This window comes from Cottoperca gobio, chromosome 13 (genome assembly GCF_900634415.1).
Source record: "Cottoperca gobio chromosome 13, fCotGob3.1, whole genome shotgun sequence".
Classification (NCBI taxonomy): domain Eukaryota; kingdom Metazoa; phylum Chordata; class Actinopteri; order Perciformes; family Bovichtidae; genus Cottoperca; species Cottoperca gobio.
Window position 1 is genome coordinate 3,573,981 of NC_041367.1, and position 16,652 is coordinate 3,590,632.

At 41.8% G+C, this 16,652-nt stretch overlaps 1 protein-coding gene across 1 annotated transcript; it reads left to right on the forward strand.

The window, feature by feature from the left end:
- The first annotated feature begins 15 nt into the window (after nucleotides 1–15).
- Nucleotides 16–15,997, forward strand: LOC115017959 (uncharacterized). Its single transcript, XM_029446725.1, has 7 exons — nucleotides 16–569; nucleotides 2,988–3,217; nucleotides 5,058–5,229; nucleotides 8,257–8,421; nucleotides 10,809–11,090; nucleotides 11,267–11,339; nucleotides 15,684–15,997. The coding sequence occupies exons 1-7, from the start codon at nucleotides 419–421 to the stop codon at nucleotides 15,760–15,762; spliced, it is 1,152 nt and encodes a 383-aa protein (XP_029302585.1). The 5' UTR covers nucleotides 16–418; the 3' UTR covers nucleotides 15,763–15,997.
- The last annotated feature ends 655 nt before the right edge of the window (nucleotides 15,998–16,652 follow it).

Consider the following 16,652-nt stretch of genomic DNA (forward strand, 5'->3'; position numbering starts at 1 on the left):
CATGTCCTCCTCCCTCAGATCTACGTTCACAGTCTCACCGTCAAGCTCCACTGAATCAACCTTATTGCCCAACATTTACCAATCTACGCTATTACAGAAAGGCTCAGACCTGTCTCTGTTACCAGAGCCGCCCCAATCATCCCAGTTATTCCCACAACCAATCTCATCACTGGAGATTTCCCAATTGCCCCCAAGGCAATCCCAACAATCGTGCTGTGACCCAGAGTCTCTGCTATCAGACAATCAGCTCCAGCTGCCTCGGTCACCTGCGTTGTCTTCCAGTCCAACCCCCCCACCAAAATATGTGACACCAAGTCCACCTGTAAAGAAACTATCCAGTGTGTCTGTATTTAACGAGTCCCCTCTAGATGCATATTGTAGTCATGAGTCAACTTTAACAGAGGATTCTTCAGTTTGTATGTCCTCCACCGACATCTCTGGTGACCACGAGTCCACTCAGGATACGCGGTGTATCCCGCCACTTCCATCGCATTTCTCACATGGCATCCAGAATCCTCCTTTAGATGTAGGAATGGAGGAGGAAGAGGAGGAAGAGGAGCTATCGATAGGTAAGTGAATTGTAATAATGGCCTCTCTTTGTCTGAATCTGTCAGTGACAAGAGCAACGCAAGCTCAATGTTGTCTTTTATTTTTGATGGTTGCTAATGGTTAGTAGGTTGATGATGGTCACAAGTATCACATGTGCAGGGTCCAGTCGTTGATGACATCATTCACTGTGTTGTCTTGTGTGTTTACTGAGTCCTAAGTCTTTGTGGGTCATCTTCACATTTGTCCTGATCTCAGCCTGTCACACGCAGTCTGCTTTTTGTTCTTGCTCTGGTTGTGTCACACTTAAGCGTCTTAACTGCAAGACGCACCACTCCTCTGTGATAGTAGTGTGAGTTGGACTTCAGCTGCGGATCTCAAAGTGTGTGTCTCACTGGAAGCAGTGACTACGACGGGAGCATCAGGTGCCACGCCTTCTCCTTGTCAACAAGAGGAAAGCCAAAGCTCCTCACGTTTCCCATGAATAACAACACGTGCATCAGAATGCAGAACTCCTACATTCATATCTATGCCAATGATACAGTTCAGTGCTCAGGTGGTCCCTCTTGTGATTCAGATCTCCATGAAAGATTGTTCATTATTTACACATATGAACATAATGAACAGCTCCAACTAAGATCGTGGGATTTGGAAAGAACATTTCCACCTCTGCAACATTCTCATGGCAAAGATGAAATTGTCAAGGGGGGGGCGGGGGGGTTCAGGTATAATTTCACCCACTAGGAGGCAATTTTGAATGTGAAAACTCAAGCAACTTGTTTTTATTATCAAGGCCTCCTGTTTGGCTTAATCACTTAATTCTTATAAAAAACAACAACTAGATGTAATCCTTAAATGAAGTTCCTGATTATCTGAAGGCGATGTTATAACGATGAATACAACTCTGACCCAAAGGCAGACAAGCGGCATGATAATACACGGAAATGTGTTGGATTTCACAATTAAACGGCTCCTCTATGGTGCTGAAAGAATGTTGACCTTCCTGTTGTCGCATCTTACAGCCATCTAATAGCAGCCACCCACACTTTGCTCGAAAGTGACGATTATCCCTCATTTCTTTCCTATGTGTGTGTTTTGTATCAGTTCGACTGTTACCAGAGTGATCCTCTAAAGAGGCACGCATGCAATTAATAGAAGCTAAATAAGTCAGTAAAAGATATGGCTGGAATAAGTTGTACTGCATCTACATCTCGCAGCTAAATATGAAAGTCCCCCGAAACATCCTCACTTCCCTCATACATTGATTCAACACATTTTGCATTTCCAGACTCTGTTATTTGGTGAGATTTCCAGATACCAAACAATCATTTATGGGGACAAATGTTTGGGTTACAAGTAATAAAATAGAAAGCGGCACATTTATATTAGAGGATGGAGAGACGCAGGTCTTTGCAGTGAAGGGATTCCTGATGGAACACTTTGTCTCGCTACATCTTGCCTGAACACAATTCTCAACAGCCAGACAGTTTATACGAATATAATGCTTGTGGATCTCAGATATAATGCCTCCTCTTTATTCCGCTGGGCTGTCGAAGCCAATTTACAACCAACCATAAAAAAGTTGTTTTTATGGTTTTAAAGTTTAAAAAAAACATCAATCATTGTTTTAGGTAAATACAAAAGAACATAACATAATGCTACAACAGACAGGGAGGTTATTACACGTAACCAATGGCCTTAAAAGCCCCTTAGTAGCACATGCACATTGAGATTCACTGTACACACTTCTTTCTCATATATGCAGCTGTACACACACACACACACACACACACACACACACACACACACACACACACACACACACACACACACACACGTGTACTCACACTGGAGTGCTACATACACATGTGAGAGCAATTAGTTTGAAATGTTTTTTGCTGAATTGCCTAAAGAATGCAGTGTGTGCGTGTCTGTGTGTGCGCACATTTGGAGGTTATGATTGTGTTTGTGTAGTGTATGTGTTGCTGAGGGCACTTTTATTAAATATACATCTGTGAATATTTAGAATGAAAAGATTCTGGGCTTTAAATGAAGATCCGAGGCCCGTAAACTGTGATGACGGTTCACAAGTGCAAATTCCTTAATAACTTTTCCTCATCTTGCTTTTACTTCCCTCAGTCACTTCTTCCTCTCTTCATCCATCATCTCTGTTTCCCTTCATCCTTCTCATCCTTCACTTCCTGCCGCTCTTTGACCAGCCTGCCACTGAACGCCTGCTCTGTCAGCTTATTAGAGCTTGATGCTGTGTGTGGCCAATGTCAAGGACATTTCCATCACGTTTTACACGTTTCACTGGATGTTAGAGATGAAAATGTCGAGGGACGGCCAATGTGCTCATACAGTTCACCGTGGAAGTCACTTAGTTTGAGCCCTATAGATACATGTGTTGCAAAATATTTGTCTGTATTTGATTTTTTAAGACAGCGGGGATGAAATGTCCAGCGACAGCCTGGGTCTGGCTCCGCACGAGGAAGACTCTTCAGACGAAGAAGCACAGACGCACGCACGTTTAACGAGCGGGAGATCCGGAGAAGAAAAGCGATGGAATCCTGCCTCATCTCAGACCGAAGATCTCTTTGTTCCTGAAGATGCAGACAGAGAAGAAGAGTTGCAGACGGATGAGCGAGAACAGCCGTCAGATCCATCCACGGTAACATGTTTCCATATTCCCCCACACTGGAGGGAGAACCTTACGCTGGAGAGGTTGTTCTTCTGGGGAGCACGTGAATACATTTCATAAGCGGTTGCCAAGCTGACTATCAGACATTAATACAACAGAGATTTCTCTTTATTTAGTCCATTTGTAACCATCGCTAAGCACTTTTAAAAAGAAATACTCAAGTGAAATCTTTGTTCCTGTGCGACTTGTGAAGTAACACGACACCAACTATTTACTTTTAATAGACATTTCTCCACTTTATAGGCACACACAATCTTTTATTGCATAAAAATGAAAATGCCTTGTATAATTAAATACAAACTCCTTCACTTGATACAAACATAATTGATATTACAACATATTTGATTGCTCACAAATTGATGAAAGAATAAATAGGCTGTAATTGTTATATGGCAATGTGTTAAAGTTAGTCTTTCAAGCTGCGTAATAATAAAGTGAATAAATGGGCTAGTTTAAAAAGTTTTAGACAACCACATGATTACAGCGGACATAATCACTCAGCGACATACATTTGGAGTTTTTTATTGTAGCTGACCTGATCCGTTAGATAACATTTGTATCACAGTAATTACTTTACATTTTTCATCTGTAGCTCAGAGACACCCCAGGCAGTGGTGTTAAAGGTGCACACTATTGAGGGAAGAAAAGAGAACCAGAGTGGATTAAAAAGACACCGCTTGAATGGTCCCAAATGACCTATCAGCCATTTAATGGTATGAATCCTTTATACTGTGACAGGGGGATGAGAAAAAAAGAGGGGGGGGGCTAGTGCGTTATTAAAAAGATGGAGCAAAATGAGGTTCGTGATTGTGAAGACGGTGGTTATCCGTGGCCTCTGGACTTGAATCAAACTGTTCCTAAAATGATTAGATAGTCATTTTATCAGCTCTCTCTCATTGGACACCATCACTTCTTCTCTTTTGCATTTCTTACACTCTTTCCTTTTTCCCATCTTTTTTGTCTCCGTCTATTCTTTTTCCACTTTTCTACAGCCTCTGCTCCTTATTGTTTGACCTTGTACCCGTAGAGTTCAGGCGGTGAGTTTCTGTTACGACGAGACGCAAACGCAACTCCAATGTTCCTGCTACGGTCCCATTGTGTTTCGTCTCTTGCCATTTCATTGTTATGCCTCTCCTCTGTCTTCCTTTTTGTCACTCCCCATCCTTTCTTTGCAACATTATTCCCACATGCCTTGCTTCCTATTTTCTCCCCCGGCCCATCTGCGGTGTCTCGTGACGCTCTGGCCGGCATGCTAATGCCTCAGATCTAATCTCAACTAAACAGAGCTTCCACATTTTACCCCCCCCATCTCACAGGAGGACACTTGCGCAGGAAGAACAGCTAACCCACCACACCGCTGTGAGAGGCTCTCACCGGCTCCAGGGGTTAATTAAAAATCAATTCATCAAGTGGAAAGAAAGGAAACGGGGAGAGAGGGGAATAACAGCAGCGTATTAATATGCATTCACACAGTGGAAACACACTTACCTGTCTTAATACAAAAACCTAATTGATATTGAATTCCAGTTTGTCCTTTGAACTGATTGTGTTAGGATGGAAATGAAACTCAAGACCAAACTATTAATTCCTAATTTTCCTGTACTCCCTTCACTCCACCCCCCTAATACATCCCTGCTTCCTGCCCCCTCCTCCGTAATCTGTTTCTTTTCGTATCATCTCTCCCTCTCATTCTAATGCTCACACGATCTGCCTTTCTGCCTCACTTCTTCCCTTTTACACCACTTACCTCCTTCCTTCCTTTCATCCCTCCTTCTCCTGCACGCCTCCATCTGTCTCCATATCCCCTCAGGTGATGCGCCACCAGAGTGCTGGGTCTCCATCAGAGCGGTTCTGTGATCCGGAAGGGTTTCCGCCTCAGGGTTTGGACAGGACTTCTGGTCTCTCCGACACACAAGAACACACACGTTGTGACCCCCCGCTGCACACATGCCGAGCTCCCCCGCGTGATTCAGAGCCAACAGGTAGGTTAAAGAAGGTGCTTCTTATCACATTGAGATTTATTTCATGTTTTCCTATAAACTGCATCAGAAAGTGTCGCCGCTGTTCTCGCGCTTCAGAAGATTAGATTGTGAAGATTACCTCTGTGTCCAACTTTTGCCTGGAGATACTTTCCAATTTGCAAACGTTATTTATATCACAAAGGCCTCATAATAGGATTTAGAACAAATATGTAAAAACGCAGAGCTTACAAGAGAGATGAAAATGAGTTTTAAACCCAGAGGAGCGCTGGCTGCTTGGTGGAAAACGAAAGACGGGGGACAACACAGATCATTTACTACCGGTGGGTCCAGGGGGAGCTTTCCTGAGATGCCTTCTTTATTTTGTGCGTGTGTGTGTATGTGTGTGTGTGTGTGTGTGTGTGCGTGTGTTTCTTTGCCTCCACATGTGTCGAAGCCTGTGTGCTTCTTTCTTTTATATTTACTTTTACTTTTCCCTAAACTGTTGGTGAACACAGTTTACCCAAAACTTGTGGAAGTCCATATTGCGTTACAAAGACACAAACATCTGAAGTGTAGATCAGAAGGCCCTCTTCTGAAAACATATTGTCTAATCAGTCATCCTTTCTGAAGTTGTGCTTGTATTCCATTATTACCTATAGCTACGCTTTGACGACATATTTCTCCTCGTGTCTTTCATTGTCAAGTTTTACCTTGAACTAAACCAAACTAATCCCGCTGTGAGAAAATAAATAACAACACTTCTGTGCTCTCGCCATGGAGGTATGAATCCCCGAGATATATGAATCATTTCATATTTATAACCACGGCATTGTTGTTGAGAATAATTTTTTAACCATATTGATTTGCATCAGCGTTAAAATAATAATATTTGGATCGAATCAGATGCTGTAATTTATTGTGCTTCTTATTTCACCTTGTACTCTTGTCCAAGGCTTTTGAATTACCTGCATTCTAAACAGAGGCCAGGATTTATATTTCAAACTTTACTTGCTTAAAGGGACAGTTCACCCCAAAATAAAACAAAAACATAATTTCCCTCTTACATGTAGGACTATTTATCAATCTACATTGTTTTGGTGTGAGTTGCCTTCACTGTAATATAAGTAGTTTCATGGAGGAACTATTCTTTTTCTTTTTGCATCTATTCATGGACGAGAGGCTCGTGCTTGTGACAGCGTGCGGCGTTAACATTAATGGCGGCGTCCTCGTCTGAGCTCAGGAGAGGTGATGTGCTGGGCGGCCGGTGTAGTAGCACATGAAACTGTTCACAACAAGGTCTCTGGATTATCTTCAGTAACCGCGTCATGATTTCTAAAAGAGACATTGCTGTTTGAGTTTTTCAAATGTATCTTTTGGGAGCTCCACAGGACATGTGCCATGTACTTCCATTACATTTGAGAGAAGGCAGACATCTCCAACACTCGGCAACTCACATGTAGCTTGATGAACAGCGCTACAGGTAAGAGGAAAATACATCTTTTGGATCTTTGGGTGAATTGTCCCTTTAAGTAAAACGCTACGGCCCAAAATGATCCCATCAACCTTTTCCTTAATCACGTCTGGAAGCTCAGCTATTCACCCATTCATTGTCAAGCCTGCGTTAAATGAACGAGGTTCACAGTAAGAGACTCACAAGGGCACGACTACCCTCCTCGCACCATGCAGCCAGCAGCTCGTCAAACCCCGCACTGTCTTTGCCACCATCGTTAAAGCGCCAAAGTTAATGAGAGAGAAAGGTTAGAGAGGAGGAATATCACCTTGACAACACTCTGCACTCATTTATGTCCCTCCATCTGTCTCCTCTCCTCTTTTAATTTTTTTCCCAGGCAGGGCTGAGATCCAACAGGTTTTATATGTCTCCTGCTCTACCTTTCCACCTCTCTCTCCCTTCTGCTCTTACTCCCCGTCACCCCGCTCAGTCAGAACACGAGACATGCAGCTCTATAGAGAAACTGTGATATTTGCAGATAACCAGATAACCAGATAGACGGACGAGCAGCAAGGATCTCAAAGAGCAGCAGACAAAAGGATGAGAAAACATACAGACAGACAGAATTTCAAAGGTATCTTTGTTCGAGTCCTTTCTGTGTTTCAACCCGCTCCCATTTTCTTTTTGTGAGTTTAGAAGCGGTCTGACGCAGATCCTCCTTTCCTCTTTTCATGTGCAGCAGATTTAGACTAGTTAGTAGATTCCCCATCCGGTCGATAGTAATAATTGATTGGCTAACCACTGGAGAGAAAGAAGAAAAGTGCAGTAATTGCATTGCAGCTGTCAGGATTGGCTGAACAGGCTTGTTAAGTGGTTCGGTGCAGATGCTGCTGCTGAGTGGACAAATGGATTATGTATCAAATGTAATTTTCCAAAGTTGCTTGAATTAATTAATATATTCATTGGTATTAATAGGCTAATTGATTGTGTGAATAGACTGTGTAAACCTCCTCACAAGCGTGGCCTCTTACTTATTGCTTCTACTGTATATTAAATGTGTGCGTTGTGATTTTCTAAAGACTTTAACGTCGACTAATATCAACGCAAGTTGCAAACGGTGTGTAGCCATGACCTAGTTTGACTTTTTAAATTCATCAACCGTGACAATGGATAACTGTATTCTACAATTCACACGGCAGCGCCAAAAAAAAGTTATTCCATGCATTGGATCTATACAAAGTCACACACCGCTGGAGTCAGATAGCAAATCAAATGCATTGCTATTTCCATTTGCGAGCCATACGTCCTATCGACAGCAGCGGGAAGTTGCACCATCCGTGTCCTCGGATGTCATTTCACTTGTATCCAGATATTCCTGATATTCTGTAGAGCATGTAAAGGGCAATGAAAGGATGTGAACGTGGGTGCATTGATAGGATGCAGAGGGTGAACAGGGACATCCAATGATAATCTGCAAACATTTCCATTCTTCTAAACTCAATGTTTCGACACATTTGTAAGTCTGTTCGTTGTGAGTTGTTTTTTCTCAACTCAGATTTGGTGTGCTTCCTCTCTCAGTGTTTCTCTTACTCTTTTAGGGTCAGAGGGTTATGGACCCAGCCGCAGCCTCAGTACCTACACTAAGGAACATCTGGATTCTGGACTGATAAAGGACAACCACACGCAGCCAACTGGAATTCAAATTCACTTAACCAGACCCACCAGGAGAGAAGAAATATCAGCAAATGAACTAGGAACATCTGGTGTGTGTGTGTGTGTGTGTGTGTGCGCTCACATGCACGCTTGAATGCATTTTGTCTGTGTGAACACTATCAAGCTCGCTGAGCTCTACTTCTTGCTTACACACAAAACTCCATTTCACACACAATCAATGCACCTCATTTCTGCATATAGACACTCTTTCTTGGAACGGAGTACGCAGGTTTCTTAAAGAGATTATACCGTATCACTCTCAAACACAAACACACACACACACACTCACACACACACACTCATACACACACACACACACACACACACACACACACACACACACACACACACACACACACACACACACACTCACACACACACATGCAGGATTGGGAGTCGATCCAGGAATGTGTCCTCTCATCATTTCCCTCGCTCAGATCCCAGAAACACTGCAGTAATCTGTTTATGCCAACACCCACACACACACACCACACACCCCGCACGCGCGCACACACACACACACCCACACCCGCACGCGCACACCTGCACGCGCACACACACACACACGCACACACCCGCACGCGCACACACACACACACACACACCCCGCATGCGCACACACACACCCGCATGCGCACACACACACACACACACACACACACACACACACACACACACACACACACACACACACACACACACACACACACACACACACTCACTTGAGAGACTAATCTGTTTAACTCAGTGATATCTCTAACACCCCCCACTGATTCCCTCCTCACTTATTTTACTGCACAGTGTTTAAATGTGACCATCTCGCTCGCTCGGTTCTTCCTCCACTTTGGAGCCATTTAGCCCGGCTGTCTTTATGTTTCTTCATGAGTCTTTCCCATTCTTTCCTGCCATGCCCTTAAACCTCTACGCATGTTTTATTCCTCTCCTTTTGCTCACTTGACTTGAGGTGTAGTCAAGTTGAATGCTTTGAAAGGAGGTCCACACTTGTGAAACCTCTCAAGAGCTCAAAACCTTTTTGAACATATTTAATTACAGCATCAGAAGGACTCCTGGGTGTTTTTTCAATATTTTTAATTCCTCAAGGGAACTTTATCACAGACGTTTCCTCACTCAGTGAGCCTCATTGTGCTGCCTCGTCAGTGTGCCGCTCCAGTGTGTCTGACAGCACAGTGAAGAGGGCTTCTCGCCGAAACATCTGTGCTTTGGCTCCCGTGTGCCGTTAATGAATGTCTTGAAATGGCTTTGTGTTCCAGAGCATCTTTGTCGGGAAGTTCTTTTCAAGTTCACAGCATATAGTCAGGCTTCATTTTAACTGCAGTATATGTGTGTGTTGCAGACACCCCGTTATACTTGATATTATAATTTGTCACATGAAAAAGATACAGATGTCACTAACTGCTTCCTAATACGACGTTAGAGGCACCGGGACATCCTGCTGGATCCATCTCTTTCATATTTGATCGCGTTGTATTTTACTATCTTGTTTATTCTCAACACACGACATCTGTTGTACTGTGTAGTATCTTTACACTGCATGCAACACAAGAAAGATTGAAATCTGACCTTCCTGAGGAACTCTATAAGCAGGTCATTTAGAGAGATCAGATTTTAATCTCACTCTTAAATGACCCTGAATACATTTCAAGTCAGGCACAGAGTTTAGATCTGCAGCGACGTCCTGTCTGCTTTGAAATGGAAGTAAAGTGAGTCTACAGGTATGTGTGTATGTGTGAGTGCACATGTGTTAGCAGCACAGTACTGCATGCATCATTGCCCCCATGCTGCTTAGTTTGACAATGCAGGTGGTTGTGAAGCACTAAGTGGAGGTTCTGTGCCAGTTGAAAGACAAAGCCGGGCACATGGAGGATGGAGGGAGGAGAGGGAGGGAGTGAGGGAGGAGAGGGAGGGAGTGAGGGAGGAGAGGGAGGGAGGAGAGGGAGGAGAGGGAGGGAGAGTTAAGGAGACAATGGAAGATTGAAAGAATGAAAGACTTAACACTGGAGCTGAAACTGGTTAGACAGCACACAGCATGAGGAATCAGGGTGCCACACACACACACACATGCACACCCACACCATCATAGCTTCTCAATGGGGGCCTCGATGTAATTTACAGTGAGCAGGTGGAGATGGATGTTCAATCTGATTCAATTTGATGTGGCTCGCAGTGGAGTGGGATGAGACACCACTCATTCTACCGACTGTTGTGATAGTTTCTCTGTCTCTCACCCCCTTTCCCTGAATCCCGAGCTGCACCCCCCTCCCCTTCTTCCTCTGCATCTCCTCTCTCTTATCTCTTTCTTGCACTTCTGTTGATGTTTTTGCAAGATACCCTGACTGTATGTCCTCATAACCATGGCCACATTCATGCATCTATCCTTTTTGTGCATTGATACATGTATCCTATCTTTCTTACTCAGGGTCTGGCAAGTCCACACCAACTCCGTCTCAACAACTCACCGTCCAAAGACAAACCCACGCCATCTCTCGTTCTCCATCTCCTCCACTCTCTGCCTGCCTGTCCCGTCCCACATCGGGCTCAGAATTGGGTCCAGCATTTCATCCGTTGTCCCGGGCTGCCCAGGAGATCATGGAGATCTGTGGCGTGGACCAGACGGGCTGTGAGGACCCTGACCTGGACACTGACACGACTGCACACACACTCCACTGTCTGGAGCAGGAACTCAGATTCATGGCCGACGGTACAGACACACACACACACACACACACACACACACACACACACACACATGCACGCTATCATGTTATGGCCACCTATGATCACTATATTCGTCTGTATCATAACAGTGTTTGAGGACTTACAAGATGTGATAGTGATGATGACTTTGATTTTAACCTTCTTTAATATCTACTACAGCGAAGCAGGAAACAGTATTTGGCACTGGAAGCAGTGATAGTCCGGATCAGCATGGACATCTTCGTTTGTCGCGGTGGGTAACATGCACACACATAAGAATACACACATACACACAATCCTTATCCTCAAGAGTGAACTCAACTCCATTAGCTCTATTTTGGTATTTTCCTGAGGCTCACTGGGGTTATTGTTACCGAACCTGAGAAAGTTAATATACCGTGTTCCGCCCTCTAGAACTTTGAAGTACGAGCTGCAGCTTAAAATTTCCTTTCCAATTTGATAACCTGTAAAGCAAAAGTGCCTTTTTTTTTCTTTGAGAATTTGAGTGGAGCTTTATGACTTCCTGTTTCCCTTGTCTGTGTCTTTTCACTATGATCAGCATGTAATCCTTTGCTTTCTCTCCCCCTGCACTTCCCTACACTCCTCAACCATTCCAGTGGTCACGATGGGGGGTAATCCCTCTTTTTTTGTGCTCCATCAATCCCTCTCTCTGTCGGATATGTGGAGTGTGTAATGGATCGTTAGCCAGCAGAACGACTTTAGCTTTGACAGCATGTTGGGTATCGGGCCTTAATGTGCGGCTTAATGTGTGTCTGTGTGTGTGCGTGTGCGTGTGTGTGTGAGACAGAGACAGAGTGTGTCGATGTATTTTTCTCGTATTACCGAAACTGTGTCTGTGGATGTGGATGTGGGTGTGGGGGTGTGTGTGTCTGTGCGTTGTTGATGTTTTGTGTGTGTGTATTTGTGTAGTGGGCATAATCTGCGCTGGAGGCCTTGTGCTGAGCAGAGCGCTGTGAATATCACATTGAGATGTGTAATAACCGGATTAACACATACTACACAGAGGGCTCCCAAAACAGCTCCTTACAGCCTTCAAACACACACACACACACACACACACACACACACACACACACACACACACACACACACACACACACACACACATGCACGCACACGGCTCGGCTGCACAGGTATCTTTTTATCTTGAGCTTCACCTTCGTCATCACGGTCACATTTCCTTCCATCATGCAGTTTTTGGTCAATATGATAATATACATTTCATAAAACAGGGTTCCTGCAGATCCCCTAAATGGCATTGTATTCATTAATCTAAAAATAATGTTTTAAATTAATCTTTCACAAGGCTTAAAAATGCTAAACCATGAGACGTAGGTTTATATGAATAGTTGTTTTCTGACGTTACGTTGTAAAATCTCCAAATAATTGGTAAGATCTATGTTTTCTTAAGTAATTTACCAAATTAGTGTTGCATAAACTTGTTGCCTTAAGCTGTAGTTGCCCTGTAAAGATTCTAAACATTGGGTTCTTGAGATAAGTGGAACTAACTATGCAATAAATTGTGTCACAACTTTAACATTATTTTGGAATTCTCATCTATAAAGGGAAATACTGAATTATCTTCATACAGCAAATGTTTTGATATCGCAGGTGAAACCAAAAAGTCCACCTACTCCAAAACTACACCTTTTAATAAAGGTTTCCTGCACCACAGGACTCTTCTGAATCCTCCTCTCAGCCTCCAGGTTCTCACAGATGTTGAGTGGTGGCTGCAGACTAGATGCATTATAATAGAGTAGTCTCTGCTGCCCACCATCATATAGAGAATAACAGTGTTATCTGCAAAACACAAGTGGGTTTAGAATTCAGTCTTGTATATTTTATAGGTTTTCTACATTTCTTTTGGTGAATATTCAAGTGATAAGGACGCTCCAAAGTACTCCCATTCAACACACAATGGATGCTTTGCCACAGTATGTGTGCAACCATTGATGTGTGTGTCCACTACGACCTCACCTACAGTATGTTTACCCCATATCCAGACAACTATTCATCATCTACCTCTAACTCAACTGCTTCCAGCTGTCTGGCTGCGTTGCCTCAGGTCTATTGGCTGTCTTTGATCTAACCTTCAGTCAGTGCGTACTTGTACTTGGACAGCAGTATTACATTAATATTAGGAAAATGGACAAGTTCTCTCTTTTCTGATAATAATAATAAGCTTTATTTGTATAGCACCTTTCATACAAGAATTGCAGCCCAAAGTGCTTCACAGCAAAAACATAATAATTAGTACAAGATTAGACAGAATAAGAGCATTTACAGTACAATAATCACAGTGTTGATGTAAATGAGTCTGAAGTACCATTATAAAAATAGCAGAATTCAAATAGTATAAAATAGCAGAATTAAAATAGTATAAAATAACATTGGAAATCATGCCTAGTTTCCGTATCTGTGCCGTACTTAACGACCCTACTGCCGGGAAATCACATTCATCACCATTCTTGTAAATGTTTTAAACTATCAGAGCCATAATTTGAAAGCATGAGATCAACAATGGGCCCCTGTGGCTTTTCAACTGGTTTACTCCCTTCGGTTAAAGCCAGTTTTTCTCCAATACACATTTATCAGAGAAACTTCCTCTTTTCCCGTGGTAAAACAGTCTACTTGATCTCAGGCTTTTCAAAAATACACACTCTGAAATTCATCTCAGTTACCTTTACACATTCAATGTTAAACCAGGCATAGCAACAATTTATGAAATAATTTAAATTAATTTAAAGTGGCACCATTAAAAAGCTAAGATACAAATATATAAAATATCATCATTAAAAGGCTAAAGTAAAGAGATATAAAATATCACTATTAAAAGGCTAAAGTAAAGAGATATAAAATATCACTATTAAAAGTTTAAAGTAAAGAGATATAAAATATCACAATTAAAAGGTTAAAGTAAAGAGATATAAAATATCACTATTAAAAGGTTAAAGTAAAGAGATATAAAATGTCACTATTAAAAGGCTAAAGTAAAGAGATATAAAATATCACAATTAAAAGGTTAAAGTAAAGAGATATAAAATATCACTATTAAAAGGCTAAAGTAAAGAGATAAAAAATATCACCATTAAAAGGCTAAAGTAAAGAGATATAAAATATCACTATTAAAAGGCTAAAGTAAAGAGATATAAAATATCACAATTAAAAGGTTAAAGTAAAGAGATATAAAATATCACAATTAAAAGGTTAAAGTAAAGAGATATAAAATATCACAATTAAAAGGTTAAAGTAAAGAGATATAAAATGTCACTATTAAAAGGTTAAAGTAAAAAGATATAAAATATCACTATTAAAAGGCTAAAGTAAAGAGATATAAAATATCACTATTAAAAGGTTAAAGTAAAGAGATATAAAATGTCACTATTAAAAGGCTAAAGTAAAGAGATATAAAATATCACAATTAAAAGGTTAAAGTAAAGAGATATAAAATATCACAATTAAAAGGTTAAAGTAAAGAGATATAAAATATCACTATTAAAAGGTTAAAGTAAAGAGATATAAAATGTCACTATTAAAAGGTTAAAGTAAAAAGATATGTTTTCTGATGTAAATATAACCTAGCAAGAAGCTTTAGAAATATTATTAAAGTTAGAAATCTAACAATCCCCATCATTAGCTGAGAGACTCATGTGTATCTACACCTTAATCTGTGTTTGTGTAACATTCTGTTAAATGTATGTATATATTGGCATTCATCGCCTGAACTGTTTTATTTTGAATACATTTTAAAACATAACAAACATGCACTGCTATCGGTCCTTCGTGATTCATTTGACTGACTTCCTATAAAAGACCTTGCCACATAACTTGGCATGCATTTGATTATTTACAATAGGTTATGTTAGAAACTGTGAGTGGAAATGCTTACTTGTAAAGTAAGTAAAGTAAAGTAGAGCTCGTAAAAAGGCACAGGTCAGTTTTAGTGATGCTTCAAAAGAGATAGTGATTATAAAACTAATGAAATACTAAAAAGTTTAAATCTAACTGAGAAAACCTGTTGGGACACCTGTTTTAATCACTCATCAAACATCTGGGGAGAATAATTGGATGCTTGATGACATTAAAAGAAGCGGTTTTATAATAAAACGCAGGCCGCTGCATGTGTTTGAGGATCACTGCAGTCATTCAGGCATTGATATGCGTTCCGTCTTTATCGAATCTAAAGTTAATTTGGCCTCGTCATAGTCGGATGCATCTGGGAGAGACGGCTCCTTTAATATCTCAACTAAAAACTCTGCGGGCCCCGTTGGTGCTTTCAGAATGATCAGGGCCCTCTTATTTACAACATGTCCACTTCCTTCTTCCTTCTTCCTGTTCTTTAGAGGCAGAGACATTTCACACAAACCCTGGTGATGACCAACGCAGACGACAAACAAAGGACCCTTTCAGCTGGGGTGCCTGTCTGAATACATCACACGTTTCTGGAGCAACATCTATGATGTCTGATATCTGAAACTAGTTAACAAAAGTACATCTATCCTTTAATCATAGGCAGGTATTCAAGTGCTGTGCATGTAGGATGTTCTGCCTTTGATTGGTGGATTTGGTCTTGCAGGGGCAGAGCCAGCGAGGAACAAAAGGATGAGGAGGCGGCTGCACAGAGGGACTGGCAGAGTGTCCTCTTACTACCCTGAGATATTCACACACACGTAACACGAGCACACACACTTACTTGTTAAATAAGGAAGAAGACTTGAACACAGAGATATAAGAGACTGAAGTGAGAGAAACACACAAGATGTAATTTGAATTGCGTGTGGCGTAAAGGCTGGAGCAGATCTCTTGGATCTCTTGCGCAAATAGATGAAGATAAAAATGTAATGGTTTGAAAGACATTGCTGATAACGATTAAATGCTGTTTTAATTTGAGGTATGATTTGTGTCTCTTTCTGTCCATGTTTTCTGTGCACAATGGTTTTGTTCACCTTTATGAAAAGTACATGCTTGTGCTGGATTAGCTGAAGATGTAAAGCAAACGATGAGACAGGATGTGGACACGAGGGGAGGTGATGGGAAGATAGATGGTGAGTTACATTTAGTTCTGCTCGGCTCCCTTTGAAAGTGTTTTTGCTGTTTTAGTTTTTTTAAGTGACTCACGTTGAGGAACACTTTACCTGCAGGAAGTGAACGCACTGCAGTTCTCTGTGTTTTCATCCTTTTTGTTTCTTAATAAGGTTAAGATGCCACTGGATCAGGTCAAGCACACACATACACACACACACACACACCACACACACACACACGCTGATGCAGGTGATACATTATGTTTGTAAAGGGAGGGAATAGGGAGCTCTGCCAATGGCTGCTGTTACCATCTGTCTGTCAGTGTGTGCAGGAGTTGGGGAAGATAAACACCAGGCACTGGAACTGGTTTGTCTTCTCTGTGGTGAATGTGTTCATGTTGGTGTGTGAGCGTCTCTGCTGTTTTGCATTACTACCCACAGCCGGTCCTAATCTATCATGGCTGCCACCGTCCTCAGCCGAGTTCACAACCCACCTACTGCTTTATATCTGGATGAGGTGC

Excerpts from the sequence above, each read along its gene's own strand:
- LOC115017959 (XM_029446725.1), top strand. The coding sequence starts at position 419 with ATGTCCTCCACCGACATCTCTGGTGACCACGAGTCCACTCAGGATACG. Across the intron at positions 570-2,987 it reads GGAAGAGGAGCTATCGATAG|ACAGCGGGGATGAAATGTCC; the intron begins GTAAGTGAATTG and ends TGATTTTTTAAG. Across the intron at positions 11,340-15,683 it reads GGACATCTTCGTTTGTCGCG|GGGCAGAGCCAGCGAGGAAC; the intron begins GTGGGTAACATG and ends TTGGTCTTGCAG.